At 41.8% G+C, this 27,976-nt stretch overlaps 1 protein-coding gene across 15 annotated transcripts; it reads right to left on the reverse strand.

Annotated features, from left to right (window-relative positions):
* Nucleotides 1-2,303: 2,303 nt before the first annotated feature.
* Nucleotides 2,304-26,085, reverse strand: ZNF841 (zinc finger protein 841). Of its 15 annotated transcripts, none has more exons than XM_074024424.1 (7): nucleotides 25,874-26,085; nucleotides 25,397-25,523; nucleotides 24,164-24,310; nucleotides 20,657-20,748; nucleotides 15,273-15,399; nucleotides 14,405-14,533; nucleotides 2,304-5,505 (listed from the first exon to the last, which is right to left on the reverse strand). In XM_074024424.1, the coding sequence occupies exons 4-7, from the start codon at nucleotides 20,693-20,695 to the stop codon at nucleotides 3,002-3,004; spliced, it is 2,799 nt and encodes a 932-aa protein (XP_073880525.1). In that variant the 5' UTR covers nucleotides 20,696-20,748; nucleotides 24,164-24,310; nucleotides 25,397-25,523; nucleotides 25,874-26,085; the 3' UTR covers nucleotides 2,304-3,001. The 15 variants fall into 15 exon arrangements, with proteins under 15 accessions (XP_073880525.1, XP_073880519.1, XP_073880521.1 ...); XM_074024418.1 differs by having other exon boundaries at nucleotides 14,405-14,536; XM_074024420.1 differs by lacking the exon at nucleotides 25,397-25,523 and having other exon boundaries at nucleotides 24,164-24,253.
* Nucleotides 26,086-27,976: the final 1,891 nt, after the last annotated feature.

Here is a 27,976-nt window from a genome sequence, read left to right on the forward strand (position 1 = left end):
AAAGGAAAGTTCTAAGGTAGAATTAGATATTATAGATGATATAGATGACCCCCCCTTTTTTTTTGAGATGGAGTTTCGCTCGTCGCCCAGGCTGGAGTGCAATGGCTTGATCTCAGCTCACTGCAACCTCCACCTCCCAGATTCAAGTAATTCTCCTGCCTCAGCCGCCCAAGTAGCTGGGATTACAGGCACACACCACCATGCCCAGCTAGTTTTGCCTTTTTAGTAGAGATGAGGTTTTTCCATGTTGGTCAGGCTTGTCTTGAACTCCCGACCTCAGGTGATCCGCCTGCCTCGGCCTCCCAAAGTGTTGGGATTACAGGCATGAGCCACCGTGCCCAGTCAGATGACCCCCTTTTACAAGAGCCACTTGTCTCTAAGGATGAACAGCGACCATCCCTATCGCCCCCTTACCAAGTGCTCCTGAGGCTAAAACCCTTAGGACGCTACTAAGTCCCCCTAACACTCGGAGGGGAACACCATATTCCTCTCCCTCCAGCCTTGCTACCCCTTAGGGAAGTAGCAGGAGCCGAACGGCCAGTCCTATTGCAGGTCCCCTTCTCTATAACTGATACACAGCAATTAAGGAAAAGCTAGGAAGCTACTCTAAGAATCCTAGGAAATTTGCAGATGGGTTCCAAAAGTTGACCTTATCACTATTGCACTCCAGCCTGAGTGACAGGGTGGTTACTTGATAAAAATGTCAATTTACAAAGATGATTTGAGAATCTTGTGTGTGTGCACTTAAAACCAGCTGCAAAACATGTGAAGCAACAAGTGACAGAAGTGAAAACAATGTACAAATCTAGGTGGAGCACAGATTTTTAGGGTAGTGAAAGTACACTGTATGTTTCCCATATCCCAAAGTAACTGTTTGTCAAAGGACACTGTGAACACAAGCTCAGTGACTTACGTTGTAAATTTACATTATTCTCCACCGTACTCCATGCTGCTTAACTCACACAGTACAGTGACCTTAATCTTCCAGAAAACATGGATATGAAGGAACCACACCTAATGAAGTAGCCCTCTCATCTGATTTATTCCCAGAGGCCACAATGAAGGATGTGTAGGAAAGACTTCATACTTTAGGATGAAGGTCACAAATAGTTAACTAGCCTTTTTAAGAAATGTCAAAGTGAATACAATTATTTTATATACTGAATTAGCCATTTGCACACATGCTTTTGCTCCTTTGATGTACATATTACCTGGGGTTTTGACAAATTTTGTCTTGTAGTTATTTTACAGCAGGTATCATTCCAGGTCAATCCTGGATGGAGAAGCAGACTTAGTTATCCATAGTATGGTTTACCTAATGTGGAATCTGTTGAGAAATGGTTTAAAACTTTACCTTGTTAATTACATTTGCAAGGTTTCTATCCAGCATGAATAATTTGGTGAAGCCTGAAGACACACTACTGATTAGAGGTCCTTCCATGTTAAGCACAATCATTTGGCTTTTCTCCTGTATAAATTCTCTCAAACTCCAAAAACATGAACATTTGATTTTTTATTTTTTTGAGATGGAGTCTTGCTCTTATCACCCAGGCTGGGGTACAATGGTGCAATCTTGGCTCACAGCAACCTCCACCTCCCGGGTTCAAGTGATTCTCCTGCCTCAGCCTCCCAAGTAGCTGGAATTACAGGCGCCCACCACCATGCCCAGCTAATTTTTGTATTTTTAATAGAGATGGGGTTTCACCATGCTGGCCAGGCTGGTCTTGAACTCCTGACATCAGGTGATCCACCCACCTCGGCCTCCCAAAGTGCTAGGATTACAGGTGTGAGCCACCACACCCGGCCCATTTGATTTTTTTTAAAAAAGGCTTACCACATTCGTTACATTTGTAAGGCTGTTCTCCAGTATGAATACTCTGATGTTTCCGTTTTGATGTTCGGGTAAAAAAAAAATGCACACAAGTTGCATTTGTGTGGTTCCTGTCCAAGATGTATATTCTGATGTCTAGCGAGTTCAGATACCTCGGGGAAGCCTCTAGCACATATATTTATATGATTTATTTCCAATATAAACTCTCATGTCAAGTAGTGACTGAACTCTGGTACAAAGTTTTTGCCACACTCATTTCATTTGTAAAGCATATCTGCACTTTGAGTTATTTATAGATCCACAAGTTTTGACCTTTAGTATTCTTGCCACACATATTACACTTCTGTGATTCCTCTCCAGGATGTATATTCTTATGCCTAGTGAACACTTGCTTGAAACTTAGCTATATTCTTCACTTCATGTGTAAATGTATTAGGCCATAATTGCATTGCTAGAAAGAAATACCTGAGGCTAATGTATAAAGAGGTTTAATTGGCTCACAATTTTGTAGGCTTTACAGGAAACATGGTGCTGCCATCTGCTCACCCTCTGGGGAAGCCTCGGGAAGGTTAAAATGATGGTGGAAGGTGAAGGGGGAGTGGGCATGTCACATAGCCAGAAGGGGAACAAACAAGAGGGAGGTGCTATTCACTTTCATGCGTGCGTGCGTGTGTGTGTGTGTGACGGAGTCTCACTCTGTTGCCCAGGCAGGAGTGCAGTGGCACGATCTTGGGTCACTGCAGCCTCCACCTCCAGGGTTCAAGCAATTCTCCTGACTCATCTTCTCGAGTAGCTGGTACTACAAGTACCCACCATGAAGCCCAGCTAATTTTTTGTATTTTAGGCAGAGACAGGGTTTCACCATGTTGGCCAGGCTGCTCTCGAATGCCTGACCTCAAGTGGTCCGTCCACAGTCTCCCAAAGTGCTGGGATTACAGGCATGAGACAGGCGCCTGGCCCTGCCATTCACTTTTAAACAGCCAGACCTCATGAGAACTCACTATCACAAGGACAGCAACAAGGGGATGGTACTAAACCTTTCTTGAGAAATCCACCCCCATGATCCAGTTGCCTCCCACTAGGCCCCACCTCCAATGCTGGAGATTACAATTCCACATGAGACTTCAAAGGGAAGGGACAAATAGACAAATTGTATCAGTTAAGTATAAATTATTTGGGGATCCCAGAAGTTAGGACAACGTCTAAAGGCCTTTCCACATTGAGTTTAGTTGTAAGGTTCTCTCCAGTATGTTTTATCTGATGTTTAGTAAGGCCTGAGCGACTAATGTAAGATTTGCCACACTCATTACATTTATAAGGTTTTTCACCAGAATGAATTCGTTGGTGTTTAGTGAGGCAAGACCGCCGCCCAAATGCCTTGCCACATTCAATACATTTGTATGGCTTCTCTCCAGTATGGTTTCTCTGATGGTAAACCAAGTTTGACCTTTCGATAAAAGCTTTACCACATTCATTACATTTATAAGGTTTCTCTCCAGTATGCATCATCTGATGATTAAGCAGAATTGAACGTACTCTAAAGGCTTTGCCACACTCATTACATTTGTAAGGTTTCTCTCCAGTATGAATACTCCAATGACGTGCAAGGCCTGAGCGGTAACGGAAGACCTTGCCACATTCATTACATTTGTAAGGTTTCTCTCCAGTATGAATTCTCCGATGCCTTGCAAGGGTTGTAGTGGAATTAAAGACTTTCCCACATTCAATACATTTGTATGGCATCTCTCCAGTATGTCTTCTCTGATGGTACACCAGACTTGTTTTATGACTAAAAGTTCTACCACATTCACTACATTTGTGTGGTTTCTCCCCAGTAGGATTTCTGTGATATTTTGCAAGTTTTGAATTTTGGATAAAAGCCTCGCCAAACTCATTACAGTGGTAAGGGTTCCCTCCAGTATGAATTACCAGATGTTTAGTGAGGCTTGAACGCTGAGTATAGGCTTTGCCACAATCATTACATTTGTAAGGTTTCTCTCCAGTATGAATTTTCCGATGACGCGCTAGGCATGAGTAGTAACTGAAGACCTTGCCACATTCGTTACACTGGAAAGGTTTCTCTCCAGTATGACTTCGCCTATGTATTGAAAGGTTTCCACTGTCAATGAAGACCTTGCCACACACATTACATTTGTAAGGTTTCTCTCCAGTATGCATTCTCTGATGACGTGCTAGGCATGAATAGTAAGTGAAGACCATGCCACATTTATTACAATGGAGCGGTTTCTCTCCAGTATGACATCTCATATGAACTGAAAGGTATCCACCATAATTAAAGACCTTGCCACACACATTACATTTGTAAGGTTTCTCTCCGGTATGAATTCTCTGATGTATAGTGAGTAATGAGCCCCAATTAAAGGCTTTGCCACATTCATTACATTTGTAAGGTTTCTCTCCAGTATGAACTCTCCGATGCACTGCAAGATGTGAATGTTGACTGAAGACCTTGCCACATTCATTACATTTGTAAGGTTTCTCTCCAGTATGAATTCTCCGATGCCCTGCAAGACGTGAACGTTGAAAGAAGACCTTGCCACATTCATTACATTTGTAAGGTGTCTCTCCAGTATGAATTATCTGGTGCCTTACAAGTTGTGAATTTTGATAAAAGACCTTGCCACATACCTCACATGTATATGGTTTCTTTCCTGCATGGATTATCTGATGTGCAGTGAGGCTTGAGTTCCGTTTAAAGGTTTTGCCACACTCATTACATTTGTAGGGTTTGTCTCCAGTATGAACTGTCTGATGAGTTGCAAGAGAGGAACTTTGACTAAAGCACTTCCCACATCGATTACATTTGTAAGGTTTCTCTCCAGTATGAATTCTCTGATGAACTGCAAGGTGAGAACTTTTACTAAAGGACTTGCCACATTCATTACATATGTAGGGCTTGTCTCCAGTGTGACTTCTCTGGTGATTTATAAGATCTGAATTTTGTCTGAAGATCTTGCCACATACATCACATTGATATGGTTTCCCTCTTCTATGGACTATCTGATGTATTGTTAGTAGTGAGCCCCGATTAAAGGCTTTGCCAGACTCATTGCATCTGTAAGGTTTCTCTGTTGTATGTATCATCTGATGATTAATAAGACTTGGAGACACTCTAAAGGCTTTGCCACACTCATTACCTATGTAAGGTTTTTCCCCAATGTATGTTTCCTCATCTTGTCTAGGTAACGAAAGTTGCAAAAAATCATTCCCATATTTCCTAGAAATGTTGGTTTGGACACTAGGAAAAATTCTTTGAAGTGGTGAAGCTAAAAAACCATTATTAACTGTCTTCTCAATTTGATTACATTCATAAATTTTCCCTGCAGTTTGAAATTTCTGCAATTCAGCCAGACCGGACTGAAAGCTTAATATAAGCTGATTTTCAATATGCTTGTTTTCTACGTCCCCTTGACTATGTCGAACTGTTGTACCAGTAAGATTGTTTTTATGGGTCATCGGTGCTTCTTTACAATTTATTTCACCATCTTTCCATTGAAAGTCAAGGTCCTGTAGATTTTTGTGGATTTCTCTGAAGTAAACATTTTCAATGTCATAGCTTTCATGTCCTTCCAACATCACTGTTTGGAATTTTTCTCCTGTGTTATTGTTCTGTATTGGTGGTAATTCCTTGATCACACGTTTAGGAGAGATACCTGCAAAATATAATGAACATGGAGTTTTAAAATAACTATTATTGGTAAATATTATTTTATACTGAAAACACACTACACTAAACATAATATGCTAGCAAGTTGTGAAACTTTTCTACCATGATCTTCTATTTGTAGAAATGCAAAATGAATAGAATTCTGTAGTAAAGATGATCACATGTAATTCAAATCAATTTTAGGAAAGCCTAGTTTCAAACATCCTTTGACCAAAAGACTTGTGTTGTGCAAACATAAATGAGCACCAAAACAAGTCTTTTGCAACCACTGACCCCAAATGACACACCAACTGGCAGTAAACATATGGCTCCCTCATAATAGAAGAGAAAAAAAGTTACATATATTTATTTCATACAAATAAATGCTAAAACCACAGCAAGATATACTGTAATGGTAAATATTAACTAATTAATAATCATAATATAAATTAATAAATAAAACATTCTAATAGCCTGTGATAAAACCAGCAGGTAAATAATAAACAACCACAAAATACAAATTTATAGTATGAAATTCTAAACAATTCTCCATTAATAATAAGCAAGAACTTCTAGAGGCAGCATATGATAACTAGAAAATACGTTGAGATCACTGGCTTTTAAAGATAAAAGAAAGGTAAATATGTCTATGGCCATACCACCGTGAATGCATCTGATCTATCTGATCTCAGAAGCTAAGCAGTGTCAGAACTGGTTAGTACTTGGATGAGAGAAAGGTAAATACATAACATAATAAAGATTGAAAATTGCGGACAGGTCAGCCAGGCGCAGTGGCTCATGCCTGTAATCCCAGCATTTTGGGAGGCTGAGGCAGGTGGATCACAAGGTCAGGAGTTCGAGACTAGCTTGGCCAACATGGTGAAATCCTGTCTATACTAAAAGTAACAATCAGCTGGGCATAGTGGCACATGCCTATAATCCCAGCTACTCGGGAGCCTGAGGCAGGAGAATCGTTGGAACCTAGGAGGCAGAGGTTGCAGTGAGCTGAGATTGCGCCACTGTACTCCAGTCTGGGCGACAGACCAAGACTCCATCTCAAAAAAAAAAAAAAAAAAGGGAACAGGTATGGTGACTCAGACCTATAATCCCAGCATTTTGAGAGGCCAAGGCGGGCAGATCACTTGAGGCCAAGAGTTCGAGACTAGCCAGGCCAACATGGTGAAACCTCGTCTCTACTAAAAATATAAAAAATTAGCCAACTGTGATGGTGCATGCCTGTAATCCCAAGTACTCAGGAGGCTGAAGCACGAGAGTCACATAAACCCGTAAGGGGGAGGATGCAGTCAGTCAAGATTGCGACACTGCACTTCAGCCTGGGCAACAGAGAGAGACTGCCTCAAAAAAAGAATAAAACTTGGGAAAGGAAATCAGAAATTCCAGTTATGATTTCGTGCCTACAACTATGTAACAAACAATAGAGCAACTCCCTATATATTCATTGTCTTTTTTTGCTTTTGGTTGAGATGGAGTCTCATTCTCTCACCCAGGCTGGAGTGCAGTGGCATGATCTTACCTCACTGCAACCTCCAGCTCATAGGCTCAAGCGATCCTCCCACCTCAGCCTCCTGAGAGCTGGGACCACAGATAGATGCACGCCATCATGCCCAGTTAATTTTTTTGTAGTTTTCATAGAAATGAGGTTTTGCCATGTTGCCCAGGCTGGTCTGGAACTCCTGAGCTCAAACAATCTGCCCACCTCTGCCTCCCAAAGTGCTGGGATTACAGGCATGAGCCACCGTACCCAGTCCTGTTCATTGTCTTTAATTATCCAGTTCATTGGCCACAAAACATGTATGATACAGAGATTGCACTTGGAAAATGTATGAACTAAGATAAAAGACAACACTGTTTGGAACAAACTGCAAAATGAAAATTTACAGATACAATGTAGACTGTTCTGATATAAAGACTTATGTCTGCCAAAATTCCTATGTTAAGGTCCCATCCTCAGTGTGATATAGTATTTGGAAGTGTGGTCTTTGGGTGGCAATTACGTCAGGATGGTGCATAGAACTTCAGGAATGCAATTAGAAGAGACGTGAAAAAGCTTCTGTTTTTTTGCATGACAATCTTTCTGCCACATGAGAACACAAAAACAGTCAGCCATGGCACACCAGAAAAAAGCCCACACCAAGAACCAAAGTGGCTGACTCTGACATGTTGAACTTTGTACCACCTAGATCTGTGAAAAGTCAATTTCTGCTGTTTAAACCATCCTATCTATGGTATCTGATATAGCTAGCCATGCTGATTAAGGTAAAGCCAATATGCTATCTCATTATAAACATGAAACAATGTTGATACACGTTATTAAACAAATTTGTGAGTCTTTACTATAAAACATGCAATATTCTAAGCTAGCTAACAGCATTAACTTGTTTAAAAAGGCTTTAGGTAAGTTATCATTATTTAACAAACAAGCACACTAAATATGCCCACAGCATTTATGTATCTATACCCAATTTACAAAGAAAGTAAGATATAAGAACCTGGGTTTGCAAGATCAAACATGTTTTTAAAAACAACTCCCAAACAAGCAGTGCAGATAACAGGTCAACCCAAATATCAAGAGTGTAGAAATAATTCAAGAGCCATTTTGTGTAGAGCACCTGATTCTGTCGCTGTTCAGGGTGCCACTATGTAACCCACATGGACCTAGGGGAACTGAACAAAGGGGGCGAATGCGGGAATAAAAGACAAGAGACAAAAGAGTGTATTTGGAAGAAGGGGTCGGGGGCACCTTGCCTCTAGTGGACAAGGGCCCTGAGCTTTACACAGCCCTCTGTATTTACTAAGCAAGAGAGATAGTGAGAAGGAGGGTGGAAGAAGGGGTCAGCTGCTCAGCCCAAAGTAGGTTTGCAAGACTGCATTCCTCAAACAACAGGCTCTAGATATTGCAGTAGATAACCTTGGCGCCAGGGAGTGATTGCCTCCAGCAAAACTTCTGTCAGCAGAAGCAGTCATGAGTTTGCCCACATCCTGCATTCATGATAAACAATTTGCTGTTTGATCATATAGCCTCCAGTGGAATGCTGAGTTGGTCACGTCCCATGGACCTTCGGCTCCCTGCAATGCTGTGTTGCCAAAAGCATTATTCAGCCATCCGTCATGAATAACGAACGGTTTCTGAGTCATCATATTGATTTAGGCAGTGTTATCAGACAATGGTCAAGTAAATGAGTAGGGGTGACCCCTTACAGAATGAGAGTAGCATAGGAGGTGAGGGAGTTCTGCAATAATGGAAGTATAAAATTAATACGCTAGGCAGTAACTGGGTAGTCCATCTGGACCAAAGTAATATGTTAGGAAAGGCCCAAGAGGAGAAAGGGCAAGCCGGGAGAGCAAGGAGTAATAAGCATGGGGCAGCAAGGTTTGTGTGCTTGCAGAGCTGTGGAATGTAACTGCACAAGAAACAGCTAAAATCCTGGCTTTGGAAGAAAAGAGAAACTAATGTAGAAGTAGCATTGTACTAATACTTAAATGTGAGAAATACACTATGGGTGCAGGACAACAAGGGAAGAAAATTAAAAAGGAGGTGGTATGATGATATGGGAAGAAAACAGATTATGTCTCTATAATATTTGCTATGAAATTTATCAAATTGAATGTCCCATGAGTTCTATTTCCAGGTATATGCTCAACAACCCTACCTATCAGGAGATATGTGAAAGACTGTTCTTATAATTCAGTCCTTAAGAAAAAACTTGAAAACTGCCATGAAGAGGAGATGGATGAATTCATTTCGTACACACACATAATGATACCATAAAACTTTATTGATAGTACAAGAATGTTAAGGAGACATGGGGTGCAGAATGAGGACCCTAGCACAACAGGCAAAGATTTGAGAAAACAAAGAAAGCAGGAGACTCTTGTCAAGGTTGAAATATATGTCAATGGAGACACAGTATATACAATGAAAGTAACTGGGATATCAAAACACAACATGGAAGCCGGGCGTGGTGGCTCACGCCTGTAATCCCAGCTCTCAGGGAGGCAGAGGCGGGAGGATAGCTTGAGCCCAGGAGTTCGAGACCTGTCTGGGTAATATAGCGAGACCCCGTTCTCCACAAAAAGGAAAAAAAAAAAAAGACAAAACATAACATGGAAGCAGATCTGTAAAAAAGTCATTTTTGTATGTAATTGAAGTTAAGCTGTTATTAGTTGAAAATAGGATGTTATAAATCAAAAGTGTTTTCTGTAATTGCAACGGTAACCACAAAGAATGTATAGAAGACACACACAATGGAAGTAGAACCATTTCAGGAAAAAAAAAATCAACTATACAAAAACGAAGGCAGTAAGAGAAACAGAACAAAAAAAATCTAAAAGAGACACAGAAAACACTTAACAAAATGGCAATATAAGTCCTTTTCTATCAGTAATTACATTAAATGTAAGTGGTTTATACTCCACAGTCTGAAGACAGAGACTGGCTGAATGAATTTCTAAAACTGGCTTCAGCTACACACTATCCAGAAAATACTCATTTTAATTCAAAGGATATAGGTAGGCTGAATTGAGCGATGAAAAAAGATATCCCCTATAAACGGTAACAGAAAGACATCAGCAGTGGCTAAACTGATGTCAGTCGAAATAGACTTTATGTCAAAACTGGAGACAAGGCCGGGCGCGGTGGCTCACGCCTGTAATCCCAGCACTTTGGGAGGCCGAGACGGGCGGATCACTAGGTCAGGAGATCGAGACCATCCTGGTTAACACGGTGAAACCCCGTCTCTACTAAAAAATACAAAAAAAAAAAAAAACTAGCCGGGCGAGGTGGCGGGCGCCTGTAGTCCCAGCTACTCAGGAGGCTGAGACAGGAGAATGGCCCGAACCCGGGAGGCGGAGCTTGCAGTGAGCTGAGATCCGGCCACTGCACTCCAGCCTGGGCGACAGAGCGAGACTCCGTCTCAAAAAAAAAAAAACAAAAAAAAAAAAACTGGAGACAAAGAAGGGCATTATATAATGATTAAAAGGTTAATTAACTAGGAAGATATAATAATATGTGCCTAATATAGCAATCCTCAATATGTGAAGCAAAATTAATACAACTAAAGGGAGAAGTAGTTTCACAGTAATAATAAGAGACTTCAATGGCCTATTTTTACTTATAAATAGGACAGACAGAAGAAAAATAAGGAACTAGAGAACCTAAACGATGCATCAAATTGAACCTAACCTATATATGCATAACACAACATCCAAAAATAGCACAATACAAATTTTTCAGAACTGCACATGAAACATTTTTCAAAAAAAAATATTGGAAAAGAAAAAATTTTTTAAACTTTTTAAAGACTAAAATCATAAAGCATAACTTATCCCATCATCATAAAGTAAAACTAGAGATCAAGAAAGAAAATTAGATTATCAACAAATATGTGGAAACAACATATTCTTAGGACAGTGTGGTGGCTCACACCTATAATCCCAGCAATTTGGGTGGCTGAGGCAGGTGGATCACTTGAGGTCAGGAGTTCAAGATCAGCCTGGCCAACATAGTGAAACCCAGGCGTGGTGGCAGATGCCTGTAATCCCAGCTACTCGGGAGGCTGAGGCAGGAGAATCGCTTGAACCCAGGAAGTGGAGTGTTACAGTGAGCTGAGATTGCACCACTACACTACAGCCTGGACAATAAGAGCGTAACTCCATGTCAAAAAACAAAAACAAAAACAAATAAAACCATACTCTTAAACAGCCAATATGTCAAATTAGAAATCACAAGGGAAATTTTAAAAAATCTCAAAACAAAGGAAAATGAAAATAGAACATACCAAGACTTGTGAATGCAGAAAAAAGTGCTAAGATAGAAAATCTATAGATATAAATGCTAACATTAAAATAGAAAGCTATCCGATGAAACAGAATAGGAAACCCAGAAATACAGCCACACACCTACAACCAACTGATCTTTTATAGTCAACAAAAACAATTGGGAAAAGCCATTCTATTCAACAAGGATGCTAGAAAAACTGGCTAGCCATAAACAGAAGAATGAAACTGGACTCCTATCTCTCATCATATACAAAAATTAATTCAAGATGAATAAAGACTTACATGTAAGACTTCAAGCTACAAAAATTCTAGAAGAAAATATAGGAAAAACTTTTCTGGACAAAATACAAGTTTGTTTTTTTTTTCTTATTTTTTTTAGGGACAGAGTCTTGCTCTGTCACCCAGGCTAAAGTACAGTGGCGCGATCTCAGCTCAATGCAACGTCTGTCTCCTGGGTTCAAGAAATTCTCTTGTCTCAGCCTCCCAACTAGCTGAGATTACATGCATGCACCACCATGCCTGGCTAATTTTTTTGTATTTTTAGTAGAAACGGATTCACCATGTTGGTCAGGCTGGTCTTGAACTCCTGACCTCAGATCTCAAAATGATCCACCCGCCTCGGCCTCCCAAAGTGCTGGGATTACAGGCATGAGCCACTGCTCCTGGCCCAATACAAGTTTTTTAAGAGAATTTATTCTTCATTGCTTGAGCATCATGAAACAAATATGTAGGTTTTATAAATAGTAGAGAAGTCCCTGAAGTGTAAGAAATGGGCTAAGTGTAAATAAAGTTAGATTTTTAAATAATGATTCACTATAACATGATGGACATGAATGTAGACAGAATAGTCATTATAATATAGCATTTGTTCCAATAAAGAAAAAAACAGTGCAATTTGAACACTCAGCAAGCTATATTTAGGAAACTGAAACTTATTACAGAAAAGCAATGTATGTCATATAACAAAGAATGATCAATCTATTAAATGGTATTTCCACAATTAAGACAGTAACTTAAAAAATTATGTTCAAGATATTAAAAATTTCCAACTTAAAAACTGTAATCAATTTAATTGACAAACATATACTTTCATAGTAGGAATGAAGTCAGGTGAAACAGAAGTAAAAGCAATAACTGAAACTGTCAACACAACACTATGGAGTTTGTGTAAGTTTTAGGAAACTGCTGCTGAGCTATACCATGTGTACTAGAGAAGGAAATCTTGTAAAATACATAAAACAATATGCATTCCCCAACGCAACACTACCACACATAGAAACATAAAACAAACAAAACTGAGTATCCTCAAAACTATGGAACTGATCGTTACATAAATAAAAACAAAGTTCATTTATAATACATGAAAATGCATCAGATGAAAGCAACGGCTGCTTAAAACGAACTTTCTGGACTTAAAAAAAATAAGCCTCATTCAACTTCATTAGCTTCCTCAAGATCAAAGTCGTACTCACTGTAAACAAAAATACTGGGGAAGAAAAGTGTGGCATAAGCAGTGGTTCAGGCAACCACCCTGCAGAGATGAAGCTGTGAACTTGGACAATGTTCTCCCTGAGAGAAATTCCTCTTTTTTTTTTTGAGATGAAGTCTTGTTCTTGTCCCCCAGCTTGTCCCCCAGGCTGGAGTGCGATGGTGCAATCTCGGCTCACAACTTCCGCCTCCCGGGTTCAAATGATTCTCCTGCCTCAGCCCCCCGAGTAGCTGGGATTACAGGCACCTGCCACTATGCCCGGCTAATTTTTGTATTTTTAGTAGAGACGGGGTTTCACCAAGTTGGCCAGCTGGTCTAGAACTCCTAACCTCAGGTGATCCACCCGCCTCAGCCTCCCAAAGTGCTGAGATTACAGGCATGAGCCACCGCGCCCGGCATGGGAGAAATTCCTACACCATTCACTGCTAGCTCAAAAAAGAGGACCATTAGTATATGAGATCAACATTACCACAGTACCCTTGAGAGATACTTTTGTGACATTTCTCAGAAACCAGGCTCTTGTGATGCTATCTGAATATCATGATAAATGCTGATCATTCTACTCTGACTTTAATAGTCACATCTGTATGTAGCAAGATGATGTTAAAACTCATTACTCAAAGTGCTCTCCTTCAAAAATTTTCTCTTACCCAGTAAACCCACTCCATAAGATAGTCCACGAGATATTCATAACCCCAAGATAGGTTATCACAGCAGGAAAAAAGGATAAAATGTCAGACCCTAGAAATGTGTTTATTCAAAGCAAGTCTCAGAGGCAAAAAAATCACACAAACATAAAAGAGAATGTAAGATCAGAAATAGCCAAGGCATAAACAAGACAGAGAAAAACACAGGAGTTGGATTGTGAGGGATCTTGAAATGAGACTCTGCTCTGTCCACAGATCCCAAACTAAGAGTGTGAAGACAAAGATATGCTCCCTGTGTAGGACTAAGAATAAAGAGCGGATCTTTATGTCAACTGTCTTTACAATTCTTCTATGTAACAATCTCAGGAGACCCAACTCATTCCCCTGTCACAAATCCGAGAAGAGTGTCCAAAGAAGAACTAAGAAAATGGCTGAGGGACCAGAACAGGCAGAGGGCTGAAGACAGTCGCGTGCAGTTCTAGGACCCCAGCTTCAAAGGAAGGGCAACCAATGTTTCCCCATCTCCTGACCAGCACTTTCAAGTATACGAAATGAGGTGGAACCAGAAAAGCTCCAGGCATCAGGACTATGGAGCTCTAATCTATATGGATCAGAGAACTGAGGATCAGATGGAATGAAGAACAGGAGGAGAGACCACACGGAAAAGAGACTTCTTTGAAAAGGCCCTTCCCACGCCACAGAGTCAAAGCATCAGAGTGCAGAGAATTCAGATGACACTGTGGTTCATCATAACAGTCTTGTCCTTTACTCTGTTTGAGCTGCAGCAACCCGTGGAGAGTGAAAGGGTAAACTTATACGTGTCTGGAGAGCAAAGTGATAAGCAGGAAAGAAGAAAAATTTCGGAGCTCACAGAAAATCAAATTTGTTTCCCCACAGAACTCTCCCACTTGCAGAGTTTTACACACACAATTTCATCATGCTGCTTCCATTGTGCCCATCTGAGCTCTTACCTGTGATCACGCCTTTCATGCATTCTCCCCAGTTTGGGTTCCTTGCTATTTTCACTTGGCTCACTACAGTCCAGGGCTCTTTCCCTTGCTCCAACATGGAGATAATATTCAGGTCAGGAAGACAGAGTCCTGCTTATAAAAAAAAGAAAGAAGATGTCCCATGGTTTTTCCAGAACCCAGCCTAATGTTTAGGTAGAAGAGAAAACACTACAGTTGAATCTATAAAATATTTCACAAACTCATCCATTGATTGCCTCCTTCTGAATGTTCAGGGAACACTGTAAGATGCAGATATCTAGCTCTCTCCCAAGAAATACTAAATCAAAAACACAGGGATAGGCCAAGCGTACTGGCTCAAGCCTGTAATCTCAGCACTTTCAGAGGACAAAACAGGAAGATGGCTTCAGCACAGGAGTTCAAGATCAGCCTGGGCAACAGAGTGAAACCCTGTCTCTACCTGGGCATGGTGTTGCATACCCATAGTCCCAGCTACTTGGGAGGCTAAGGTGGGAGGATGGCTTGATCCCAAGAAGATAAGGTTGCAGTGTGCCGAGATCACACCACTGCATTCCAGCCTGGGTGACAGACTGAGACTGTGTCCAAAAAAAAAAAAAAAACCACAGGGATAGAAAACAGGAACAGGGAATTGGATATATTAACTCTGCCATAAGGTTTTATATGTACCTCAGCTCTGGAACCACCACTAACGTACAAAGAAGGAAGCAGAACATCCATGAAGCTTTTTATTTGTGAATCAACAAGGCTTCAATCTCTGTCAAATAATGTAGGGCCTCCCAAGAAACACAATAAGGAAAGTACAAAAATGCACAAGGGAAGATCCTAACTTCTAGAGGAAAATTATCCTCACCCAGGAAGCCCAGGTTCCTGTAGTTCTCCAACATCACGTCCCTGTATAAAGCTTTCTGAATAGGGTCCAGGCATTTCCACTCCTCCTGAGAGAATTCTATGGCCACATCCCTGAATGTCAAAGATCCCTGAAATGAAAACACATTTCAGTATGAGCAATGGGTGAGCTCTTATCTTTACATAAAATGAGAAGAGGAAAGAACTGTCACATCAATTTGAAGTGTGTGTTTTGACATATCCATTAAAAGCATCTGTGAGATAATTATGTGTCCCTAATTTTGGGTTTTATAAAATTCAATAGGAGATTAGGATTTTATCTAAATCAGTGCACATTTCTCACTTCTGCGGACAAAATAAGAAATAAACACATGGTTATCCCTATGAAAGTTTTAGATATTATATTTGTTACACCAAGTGAGGTGTCCAGATGAGCTAGAATACAAGTGGTGTCTTCAGAGATGACAGTGTTCTTAGTGGCTTTAAAGAAAGGTCAGAAACTAAAAACTGATGACAAGAGCAACAGCAAGGACTAAAGTTTTGGAACACTCCCCATGTACCGGGCATTACTCCAAAGGCTTTACATGTTCTAACTCAAATGATGACATAATAACCTAGGACAGAAATATTTCTTCCCATCTTACTAGAAGACAACTGTGTCACAGACAGGCTAAGAAACTCGCCTAGGTCAACAACCTGCCAACAGCGCAACAAGCACCTGAACCCAGATGTCTAAAAATTAGAGTTGAATCAACAGAATCCAACAGTTATATAACAGAATATGTCCTAGTCTTTCTGTGCAGCTATAACAAAATAAAAGAGACTAATTTATGAACAATAGAAATGTATTTCTCATGATTCTGCTGGCTGGGAAATCTCATGATTCGCTCCTGGGCAACAAGAGCGAAATTCCATCTCAGAAAAAAAAAAAGGGAAAGATAACATGATTGCAACCCAGAAAAAGAATATTTAAGTATACAAACTAATAATATACTGAAATAATCTTCCTACTTTAGTACACTAATTTAAAAACAACAACAACAACAACACACACACTTCTAAATTTTCATTAGCATATATACCGTGGCACTTAAGTACAAAACATTTTCAGAATTCTGTGAACAAATTATAAAACTATACTGAGTGATGTCAGCAAGATAAAGGAACAAGAATCCCCAAACTCTCCAGTCACCACAGTGAAATGATTTTAACAACAATTCATAGACTAATTGCCTCGGGGATAAATCCACAAAACAGTTACGAGGTTTCTACACCTCAGGCCAACATAAAGCAAACAGTATAGAAGCTCTGAAGGAAAATCTGAAGCATCCACTTGACAGAGACGCAGACCCTGCCATGCAGGGGTAACAGAAAAGAAACCCACAACTCCCAAGATCATCTAGGGGATGGAAAGGAGCAGAATATCTGTCCAACATCCTGACTTTTCAGATGACCAACTGATGGGCTGGTTTCTCTCTTACTGAATATAAGCACTGACAAGAACAAGGTGAAAGGTTAGGGGCCACTGAGAAAAAGGATGATTTACATAAACCAGTGTGTGCAGTAACACAGACAAACACTAAGTGAAGATCTAGTACTACAGCTTACTGTAGCACCCAAGTCTGCAATACCAAAGAGAGACAACAGGGGAGCTTCTGGGTAGAAACCAGCAAACATTTTCAATGAAGAGATGACAAGCAAAGGCCCAGAGAGGACAAAATCCCCAGCCAGAAAAGGTGTGGAAGGTCTCCAGAATCTAGTTGAGTTGACTGCAGTGTCCTCCCTGAACAAAGCAACCACCGAAAACTGGGGAGGTAGATGATTTTTCAAATACTGAAGTGCCAAAAGAAGATAAGAAAGCTTACAAAGAAACAGGAAAATACGGTCTGTAAAAAGAAACCAATTAAGTCTCTATAAACTTACACTAAAGAAATGGTGATTTACATCATGGCTTTGAAGAACTAAAAAGAAATGGGGACCACCCTCAGTATATGCAGGGGATTGGTTCCAAGATTCCCTAAGGAGACCAAATCTATGGATACTGAAGTCCCTTATATAAAAAGGCATAATATTTGCATATAACCTACCTATATCTTCCCATATGATTTAAATCATCTCTATTCATAATAGCTAATACAACATAAATGCTACGTAGGTAGTTGTTATACTGCATTGTTTAGGAAATAATGACAAGAAAAAAAGGACTATACATGTTCCTTGAAACCATCCATTTTTTTCTGGCTATTTGTAGTTCATAGTTGGTTCCATCTGTGGCTACATGAGCCATGAATGCAGAGGGCTGACTGTATGTGAATTACCAAAGAATTTGAAATAATAGCCACAAGAATGCTCAATGAGTTAAAAGACAGCACACACAGACAAGCTCACGAAATCAGGAAAACTATAGAACTATGCATGCAAAGAAGAGTATCAACACAGATAGAAGCTATAAAAAAGAATCAAAAAGAAATTCTGAGGCTGGGCACCGTGGCTCATGCCTGTAATCCCAACACTCGGGGAGGTCAAGGTGGGAGAATTGCTTAAGCCCAGGAGTTCCGAGACCAGCCAGGGCAACATGGCAAAATCCGATCTCTACAAAGAGTACAAAAATTAGGCAGGTGTGATGGTGCACGCCTGTAGTCCCAGTTACTCAGGAGGCTGAAGTGGGAGGTTCATTTGAACTCGGGAGGCCGAGGATGCAGTGATCCAAGATTGTGCCACTGCAGTCCAGCCTGGGAAAGAGTAAAACCCTGCCTGAAAACAAAACAAAGAAAGAAAAAAAGTATACCTAAAAATACAATAACTGAGTTGAAAAATTCACTAGATGAGTTCAATAGCAGACTTAATCAGACAGAAGAAGGAATAAGTGAACTCAAAGGGGATTTTGACAGGGAGGAAAACAAAAACTATAAAAAATAAAGAAAAATAAAGAGAGCATAAGGGGAAACCATCAAGCACCAAGAACATATATATTCTGAAAGCCCAATAAATAATGTGAATATACCTAACATTACTGAACTGTAAGCAAACAAACAAGCTTTACTGAAAGACATAATAAAGATATAATCACTGACTGACAAACTCAATTCTTATTGGAAGATGTGGTGACAAGACCTGCAACTGTAAAAACTCCCAGTCATTCAAACACAAACGAAGTATGTGGGAATTTAATAAAATGTGACTGTTGTATAAAAAAAAAGAACCAACAAAATTTTGGAAAGAAATGGAGAGGTTTGCCAATCTTCATATGAACCTATTATGACATTTATAATCTGAAACTTTAAAAGTAATCAAATATAATCTACAAAAAGATATACACAAAAATTCAAATTAAAGATTCAATCAAAAAAAATTCATGCAAAGAAAATGTAAGCAAGAAACATTAGATTTTCAAGAAACTTCATATTTTATAATCACACCGTGAGCCAGGGCTTCCAAAAGATAAAACAAACATATAATTATTTTTGCTTTTGTGGTATACCGTCCTAAAAGCAGCAAACATTCTTTGAACTGCCAGTGAAGTAACCCTCACACACTTGTGGTGAAGACAGCATGCACAGAAGCAGCCACGGTGACATTTTTTGCAAAAGTGAAAAATTGTAGAAGATCCATGTCTTCATTAAGAAATTGCTCCAAAGAGGATGCAAAACAAGCTATTAATGTTTATTAACATAAAAAACATGTACATTTCCAAAACTTGGAAAATACAGCAGAACATTCACTGAAGAATCGTTTTCTAAAAACCCACAATGACGTGTAAATGCATCTCGACACCTCTCACTGATTCTTGCCACAGAGCTTACCACTGTAGCTCCTCAATGAAACATGACACATGGTGGAGGATGTGACAGGGAAAAGGAACCTGGGTTCCTCCAGGTGCGTAATTGAAAGAGTGATCGCCTCTTCTAGGATAGTACATTTCCTGTTTTGGTGAATCTGGCAAGATTCCCCACTATCCCAAGTTCAAAGATGCCCCCTCCCACCAATGACACATGACATTTCCCACTCTTTAAAGAAAAAAAAGTACTACTATGTAGTTTTTTCTCTTTGAGGATCTAGAAAAAATAAAAATTCTTTATATGTCCATTTTCCAATTCCTTGGACTGTGAGGACATTTCATTATTTTGTGGAAATCAAAATAAAATAATTTTCATTTTATGCTCAATTTTCTTTTACCGCATTCTGGAAGCTCTTTCACATTCTGTAAAGTTTTTAAATATATATGCCTTGATGTCCTTTTTTCAGGTTGTAAGTTGTTTTTACTATAAAACTAAAGTGTGTTCTTGATGCCCTGTTTTTTACTTGTTTGCTTACAAATTTTATTGTGTATATTTAAGGTATACAATATAGCAAGATATAGATAGTAAAAAACTCACTACAGTTTAACAAATTAACATATCCATATCTCAGTTACCTTTTTTTTTTTTTTGCTTTTGTGGCAAGAACACCTAAAATCTCATTTAGCATAAATTTCACATATAATAAAATGTTACTCCCTATCACGCTTATGTTGTATCCCCCCTTCTTAATGCCTAAATTGCACCTCTGTTTGGACTTTTACCACAAAACAAATATATATATCATGTGATGTTTAAAATAAAAGAAACGTAATATTTAATAATAATTGGTGGAATGACAGAATTTGGCTGCATCTTCTCTGACATCAAAAAAGTTTGGCTCTTACATCTGAGCAAAATTATAACCATTTTACAAAAAACAACTGCTGGTAAGAGTCCCTGCAGGAACACTGCATTCTCTGTGGGATGGATATGCTGAGAATGGCTAAATTAATCTGACATTCAGGTTGATTTCATATTTTAAAAGCAATGATGGAATAAAACACCCTCTATCACTGATGTCGGTACCTAGTTTTCCATTCCATTCCCAGTCATTAAGATTGTGGAGTTAGAAAGAGTGACTCATTCATTATAGCTTCAAATGTGGAATAAAACCAGGTAGAAAAGATCTCCCCTTAAAGGCATCTTTTCAAGAATTTATAAGGTATTTGTACACATTAACATGTGACTACCACATACAGCTTCTCTACTCCTGGTCTACTGAGAGCTGACAGTGCATTCAGATGTTGCCGGTAAACAATCTCTGCTGCCCAGAAGCTGACACTGCAGGACCCACACCCCATTTCCATCCATGTCTGGGTATGAGCCCTTCCCAGGACCATGCCCAGTGCAACCTCTTCCCAAGCTCATGTCACTGGGTCACCGTGAGATCTGGAATGTAAGTGCAGATGAGCGGGACTGAGGGAAGGCATGGGTTAGTGCGAGCAAATGTGTCAGGCAGAACACTTCAGACTCAAGAGATTTGCAACTCCAATGCCCTGCATTCCAAAAAGGAAGGAGACAAAACAATCCACTGAGCATATCACTTTACCTGAGGAAGAGCCATTCTTGACTCCTTTTCTTTCTTCATCCTCTTTTGGGCTTCTCTCTCAGTCAATACAATTAATTCTTTAAAAGTCAAATCTGAAAGTCAAAAATCTGTTGTTTAATGCTTGGAAACAACACATTCCTTTCTGTGCCACAACCATGCCCACAGGGAAGACCTCAGCATGTGGACAGACAACCCACTGCACCAGGAGGGTGCAAGAATAATAAATTCCTACACAATGACTAAGTGAGTTTCTCACCCTTTTTTTTTTTTTTTGAGACGGAGTCTGGCTCTGTCGCCCAAGCTGGAGTGCAGTGGCCAGATCTCGGCTCACTGCAAGCTCCGCCTCTCAGGTTTACGCCATTCTCCTGCCTCAGCCTCCCGAGTAGCTGGGACTACAGGCGCCCGCCACCTCGCCCGGCTAGTTTTTTCGTATTTTTTAGTAGAGACAGGGTTTCACCGTGTTAGCCAGGATGGTCTCGATCTCCTGACCTCGTGATCCGCCCGTCTCGGCCTCCCAAAGTGCTGGGATTACAGGCTTGAGCCACCGCGCCCAGCCATCTCACCCTTTTCTTCAGAACTTGTTCCCCTCCCGGACACCCTGCAGCAGTGGGGAGCTGGGCTGGACTATGCTTCCCTTCAGGACACAGACCCATCCCTGATCAAACCCCATACAGAGCACAGCCCCCTCACCTCCCTGTGGATCACAGGCTGAGCTCAGCTCTCAGAAACAGAAGACACAGAGGTTTGACGCTCAATGCTGGATACAAATTAGAATCAACTTGGGTACCTTAAACAATATGAAGGTTGAGTCCATGCTAACTATGGGAAGTGGAATCTGTGGTAAAGGGCACAAAACATGTATTCGCAAACTGCCTCAGCATGCTAATGTGAAGCCAGGGTTGAGTACATCTTAAAGGGGGCAAGACTAGCACAGCCCCATCCTCCCAGCTCTGCTCTCTCCTTGGGGCCTCATTGTTACCAGTTTGTAGACAGTAGAAGACAATGGACCAGAAAGAAACACAGAGACACATAATATGCACCAGGGGTAGGGGCAAGGGTGTGGCTGGAGTGTTAAATGGTGAGAGGAGGGTGAGTCACAAAAGTCCCAATGGAGAAGGTGATATCAGAACAAAGACCTCAAGAAAGAAGGATGTTTGCACCTGCAGCTGAGGGGCCAGACAGCCCAGGCAGAGGCCCTAAGGCAGAAGCGACCTCAGCCCAAGGAACAGGAAAGAGGCCTGTGTGGCTGGAGCAGCGGGAGCAGGGAGGACACAGGGAGGAGATGAGGTCAGAGAGGTTCTGGGGAGCAGACTAGGTAGAGACGAGGTATTCAAACACTCTTCTCCCACAGCTCACAGTAATTTAAGAAACTATGTATTTCCTCACCCTTTTTAAGTAAACACAACTTATCTTTATCACATGAATTAAAGCACTTCTTTTTAATGTCATGTTTTCTCTATTTCAAATATATGCTGACATCTAAAACTAAAGCCAGGAAGTATAGGGTCACCTTCACCTGAGAGGTTCAGGAGCACAGGGGAATGTACTTGAGGAGTTCAGGCAGTCGCTTTTGGTGGAGATACCTGTTAGCTGGCTGAGCACACAGCCAAGAGGACAAAAGGATACAGAATTCTAGAGGTCAGGGGACAGGTCTGCAGGGGACATGGAGACGGGTAGGTGGGTGATATGGATTGGCTCTGTGTCCCTGGCCCAAATCTCACACTGAATTGTAATCCCCAGTGTTACTGGTGGAGCCTGGTGGGAGGTGGTTGGATTATGGGGGTGGATTCGTGTTGAATGGTTTCTCACCACCTCTTGGTGCTGTTCTTATCACAGTGAGTTCTCACGAGATCTGGTTGTTTAAAAGCAAGTAGCGCCTCCCCCCTCACTCTCTCTTGCTCCTGCTCCCGCCATATGAGACACCTGCTCCTCCTTCACCTGCCATGACTGGAATCTTCTTGCAGCCTCCCCAGAAGCAGATGCTGCTATGCTTCCTGTGCAGCCTGCAGAACTGTGAGCCAATTAAACCTGTTTTCTTTATAAATTACCCAGTCTCCAGTATTTCATTATAGCAATTCAAGAATGGCCTAATACAGTGGTGTTTAAATTCATAAGATGAGATGATGAGGAAAGACAGTGGGTGTGGAGAGAAACAAGAAGAGGTTCAAGGACTAAGCCATGAGTCATTCCCACATTGAGAAACAATTTGGAGTCAGGACACAGCAGCAGAGAGAAGTGTGAAATGGTCAGGGAGGTGACAAGAAAATCAAATAGCTCCTGACAGGAAAAGAAAGAGTAAAGCAGGAAATGAAATACATTGGATTTAGAAATGGGGAGGTCACTGGTGACTCTGAAAAATAGTTATCAGTGGAATGGTGGATACGAAAGTTTCATCCGACACATTCAAGACACAGTTGGAGGCAAGAAGTGAAGACAGAGACTCTGAACAAGATTGTAGTGTATTATGCTCTTAAATGAAGCACAGAGAGGGGTACTCACTACAGGCAGAAACACAGTTAATGGTATGTTTTGTTTTAATTAGGGCACAGTGGAAGGAAACTAGAGGCTTTAGGGTCTGTGTGTGCGCATGCATTTAATGGTCAATACACCACCATCAGAAAACACTGTTTAAAGTAATTCTGTAGAAGGAAAAATGAATAACCAGTTAAACAAATTTTATGGAAGCCCAAAGTATTTTTTGAATTTATATTTTAAGTTCAGGGGTACATGTGCAGGATATGCAGGCTGGTTACATAGGTAAACGGGTCATGGGGGTTTGTTGTACACATTATTTCATCATCTGGGTATTAAGCCTAATATCTACACGTTACTTTTCCTGATCATCTCCCTCCTCCCACCCTCCACTCTCAGGTAGGTCCCAGTGTGTGTTGTTTCCCTCTATGTGTCCATGTGTTCTCATCATTTACCTCCCACTTGTAAGTGTGAACGTGCAGTGTTTGGTTTTCTGTTCTTGTGTTAGTTTGCTAAGGATAATGCCTCCAGCTCCATCCATGTCCTGGGAAAGGACATGATCTTGTTCTTTTTTGTGGGAAGGCCGTTGTTTCGGACCAGCCTCCCGAACTACCAGACCAAGCCAGAATGAAGTCTCTTGTGCTAAGTGCCACATTATCAAACTGAACCTTGAAATGGGCCAGGTTTAGGGGGAAGAAAAAAAACAACTCTAAAAAATAAACAGGAAAGGCCCAGCACGGTGGCTCATGCTTGTAATCCCAGCACTTTGGGAGGCCGATGTGGGTGGATCACCCGAGGTCTGGAGATCAAGACCAGCCTGGCCAACGTGGTGAAACCCCGTCTGTACTAAAAATACAAAAATTAGCCGGGCACGGTGGTGCACACCTGTAATGACCCCACCCCCAAATACTGGCACCACCATGTACTAAAACAGATGTCTTCAATGATGCACATGCCCCAGTGAGACCCTAACATCTTCCAAGGAAATTCATTACAAAAAAAACCAAGACTTTCAATGCTCCTTCGAAGACATACCTCGTAGGCCTGGTGTGGTGGCTTACATCTGTAATTCCAGCGCGCTGAGAGGCTGGGGTGGAAAGCCTGCTTGAGGCCAGGAGGTAGAAGCTGCAATGAGCCCAAGATCATGCTACTGCTCTCCAGCCTAGGAGACAGAGAGAGACCCTGTCCCCCCCCAAAAAACAAAACAGAACAAAGCCAGAAAAAACACCAAAGACATATCTTGTAGTAACAGTCAGTCATTTCTTGCCCCATTTCTCCCTTCCTTTATCCTCTACTCCATCCTTGAGAAGAACAGAGTTACCACAAATAACTAGATCAAATCACTGCCCTCTGGCTAAACAGGAATTCCAAATATCTTTTAATAAAAATAAACACAAAATGCACAAGCCTTATAGAAAAAACGTGACTTTCATCCTCATGAGTACAACTTAAAGAAACACATTTTAAATCAGGGTATAAAGCCACAAATCAACATATTACAACCACCATCCATATCCAATCAACTGTCACGCATCTGGATGGAGTCCTCTCCCACTCTCTTCACTGCTATGTGTTTCCCTCTCTCATGCTGCGCGTCTTTTTTTTCTCCTTTTCTGTTTTTTACCCCTTTCTTTATTCCCTCTTTTAGGTCTGTTCTGCCCAATGCGTCACAACTTACTTCACCTCTTGTAGCTCTTTCTCCTCAATCTTTCCAATTGTCCCCAATCTTCACGTATCTCTGCCTCTTTTCCCCCATCTAAGCTCCCTCTCTGCTCTCCTTGTTAAACTCCCTCTTCCCTGTTACAGCTCATTTGTTCCCACTCTAGCACCTCCAACTTCCTAGGCTTCCTCCCTGCTGTGGTACTCTCTCTACTCTGCTTGTCACCCACTGCCCTCTCTTTCAGTCCCAGCACCACGTAGCTCTGTCAGCCACGGCTCCAACTCTTTTACCTTCTCCCCACTGTCTGTCTGCAGTGCCTCCTCCTTTGCCGCCCCACTCTATTTTGCTGCCCTTCATCTCTCTGAAGGTCCCCCTTTTTTCCTAAATTTCTCTACCTGCTTTTCTCCCCCTGCTACTTTCTCCAACCGCTCTGTTTCACTGGTGCTCTTTGCAAAGCCCTAAATTATCATCCATTTTTGCCGCGTATTTACGGGTCTCCCTCATTCTCTTCTCAGTTTTTCCTTTTGCTCCGTCGTTCCCCGTCTTTTCCTCTCCTGATCCCTCTCACCCACACATTCGGGAGGAAAGGGGAGGAATAAGATGCCCACCTCCCGGAAGAGCACATTTTCCAGTAGAGTAAAATTTGGGAACGAAGAACACTAGGTGTCACAAGACAGACTCAGGTCACCTGCCCCAACAGAGAGTCAGGAAAAGCAGTTGCTGTGAAGGGGAAGCCTGCGGAACGGAAGGACCCGGCGTGAGGAGGACACAAGGTGGCGCGGGGGACGATGTCTCAGGACAGGGAGGTTCTGCAGAATCCCAGGAGCTGGGAGGAGAAGCGGCTCCTTCAGGAGCCGGACGGCGGGCGCTCCCCTCCAGAGGCCGACGAGGGAGAAGCTCGGGGGTCGCGAGGGCGCGAACCTCCCGAACGAGGACTAGACTTGGCGCGGGGCCCAAGCAAAGGGTTTTAAACAGGAAAACGACCTGAATGGGGTTGTCTACATGGTCTTAAGGAAGAAAGGCAGAGAGCAAGAAACAGCCTCAGAGAGATTTTAAACCGAAAAGGAAGCAATTCTCCGACTTACTTGGGACGAATGGGGCTGTTGCGGTATTTTAAGGTCCGTAGCGATCCCCAGGTCACGGGTATGGAGAACCGAGGACTGCGAAATGCACGTTTAATCCAGGTAGACAAAGCGAAGCAAATGTTTAATCCAGGTAGATCGAAACACACGCATAGCGATGTGGCCTTTCCCCAGCGCGAAGTGGCCTTTCCCCAGCGCGATCTGCTTCCGGGTGTGCAGGAAACTGGGCGCGGAAAAAAAAAACTGGGCGGCGTGGGGGCGGGGCCTGGGCGGGGCGCGACTGGGAAAGGGCTGGGCGGAGACGGGGCCTGACTTGGGGGAGGGCCCGAGAGGGTGGTGGGAGGCCGGGGCCGGTAGGGGGCGTGACCAGTTGGGGCTTGGCTGGACTGAAAACTGGGATGAAGCGGGACCTCCAGGGGTGGGCGGGGTCTGTTCTCCAGATTTGGGAGTATTTGTGACTATTTCTTGTCCTGTGAAGCAGCGTTGCTTCTTGCCCATTTTAAGTTAATGTTTCAGAATTTAAGGATGAATCTTAAAGTTGTGGTCCACTTACGTGGTCCACTTACATGGTCCACTTACATGTTGCATCTTTGTGGAAACTAAGATGATTTATTCTTAACAAGTTGAACTGAATTAAGTAAAAACCGATTTTTCTCAGCTTGGTGCACTCCATTCAGTCTCACCAGAGAAGCTAAAGCTACTCAGTAGTCAGGGAACTAGCATCTCTGTGGGGATTGGATGTGGAGAGGTGACTGGATCCAGGAACCCAGAAGACATTATGCCAATTGAAATGTGCTAGACACAGTGTAGAAAATGAAATAAGTAGAGGTTCCTCTTCAAAGGGACTTTCCTCCCAGTCTAATTGAGAATAGATAGTAACCTCTGTTAGAAGCAAAATTTACTCAAAGACCTGTGGTAATATTCTTAAGTATCTGCTAACCATAATAAATAAATCAATATACTCTGTGTTCTTAGCTCCCACATTTTAGCCTAGATATTTGCCCTGCAGAACTGTTCCAAGCAAGCATTAGGTCACAGCCTATTTCTCTTCCTTATTTGGAAGTGTTTTTGCCTCTCTCAGTCTTCCACAAGTTACTTTCTCTCTTCCTTTGTTCTCCTCTGCCTTTGCCTCTTTTGGGAAGTACTAAGGTGCTAGCCAATCGGGTCAAGTACAGAATGTGAGGTCCAGTTCCAACCAATGGAAACCAGACACAGCAGTAGGATGGACACGTCAGGTTATAAATGACCCTGTCTCCTTTGTTCATGTGTGCTCTCGTGACAAGACTGCTAGTGAGCGGCACCCTTTCTGCAGAAAGTAAACTAGCCTTGCTGAGAGCTCCCTTGTCTCAGTGTTGATTTTTGCAACACCGTTCCCAACACACAGAAAGACAAATGCTTCATGCACTTTCTTACATGTGCTAAGTACAAATGTCAAATTCACAGTAAAAAAGTAGAAGGGTGGTTTCCAGGGCTGAGGGTCTTTCCTATGCCTGTCCCACCATTGTATTTTGGAATCAGATAACTTCTCTGGCTTCACAGATTCACAGCTGGACAAAAATTTTGCCTTAAGATGAACCACACATTGTTTCTCACCCATATGTGATTCAGATAATATTTAGGTGATATTTGGGCCTTAGAGTTGATACTGAAATGGATTAAGACTTTTCAGATGGGCCAGGCAAGGTAGCTTAGGCCTGTAACCCCAGCAATTCAGGAGGCCAAGTCTGGCAGATTACTTGAGCTCAAGAGTTCAAGATCAGCCTGGGCACATAGCAAGACCCCCGTCTCTACAGAAGATATAAAAATTAGCCATGCTCAGTGGCACACTCCTGTAGCCCCAGCTACTTGGGCAGCTGAAGTGGCAGGATCACTTAAGGCCAAGGGTTTGAGACCAGCCTGGGCAACATAGTCAGATCCCATGTCTACAAAAAATTAAATTAGCCAGGCATGGTGGCCTGCATTTGTGGTCCCAGCTTTTGGGAGGCTGAGGCAGGAGGATCACTTGAGCCCAGGAGGTCGAGACCGCGATAAGTCATGATTACACCACTGCATTCCAGCCTGGGTGACAGAGAGAGACACGGTCTCAAAAAATAAATACATAAATAA

Source organism: Macaca fascicularis, chromosome 19 (genome assembly GCF_037993035.2).
Source record: "Macaca fascicularis isolate 582-1 chromosome 19, T2T-MFA8v1.1".
NCBI lineage: Eukaryota > Metazoa > Chordata > Mammalia > Primates > Cercopithecidae > Macaca > Macaca fascicularis.

Excerpts from the sequence above, each read along its gene's own strand:
- ZNF841 (XM_005590175.4), bottom strand. The coding sequence starts at position 20,695 with ATGAAGAAAGAAAAGGAGTCAAGAATGGCTCTTCCTCAG. Across the intron at positions 15,400-20,656 it reads CAAGAATGGCTCTTCCTCAG|GGATCTTTGACATTCAGGGA; the intron begins GTAAAGTGATAT and ends TTTTCATTTCAG. Across the intron at positions 14,537-15,272 it reads CAGGAACCTGGGCTTCCTGG|CAGGACTCTGTCTTCCTGAC; the intron begins GTGAGGATAATT and ends TTTTTTTATAAG.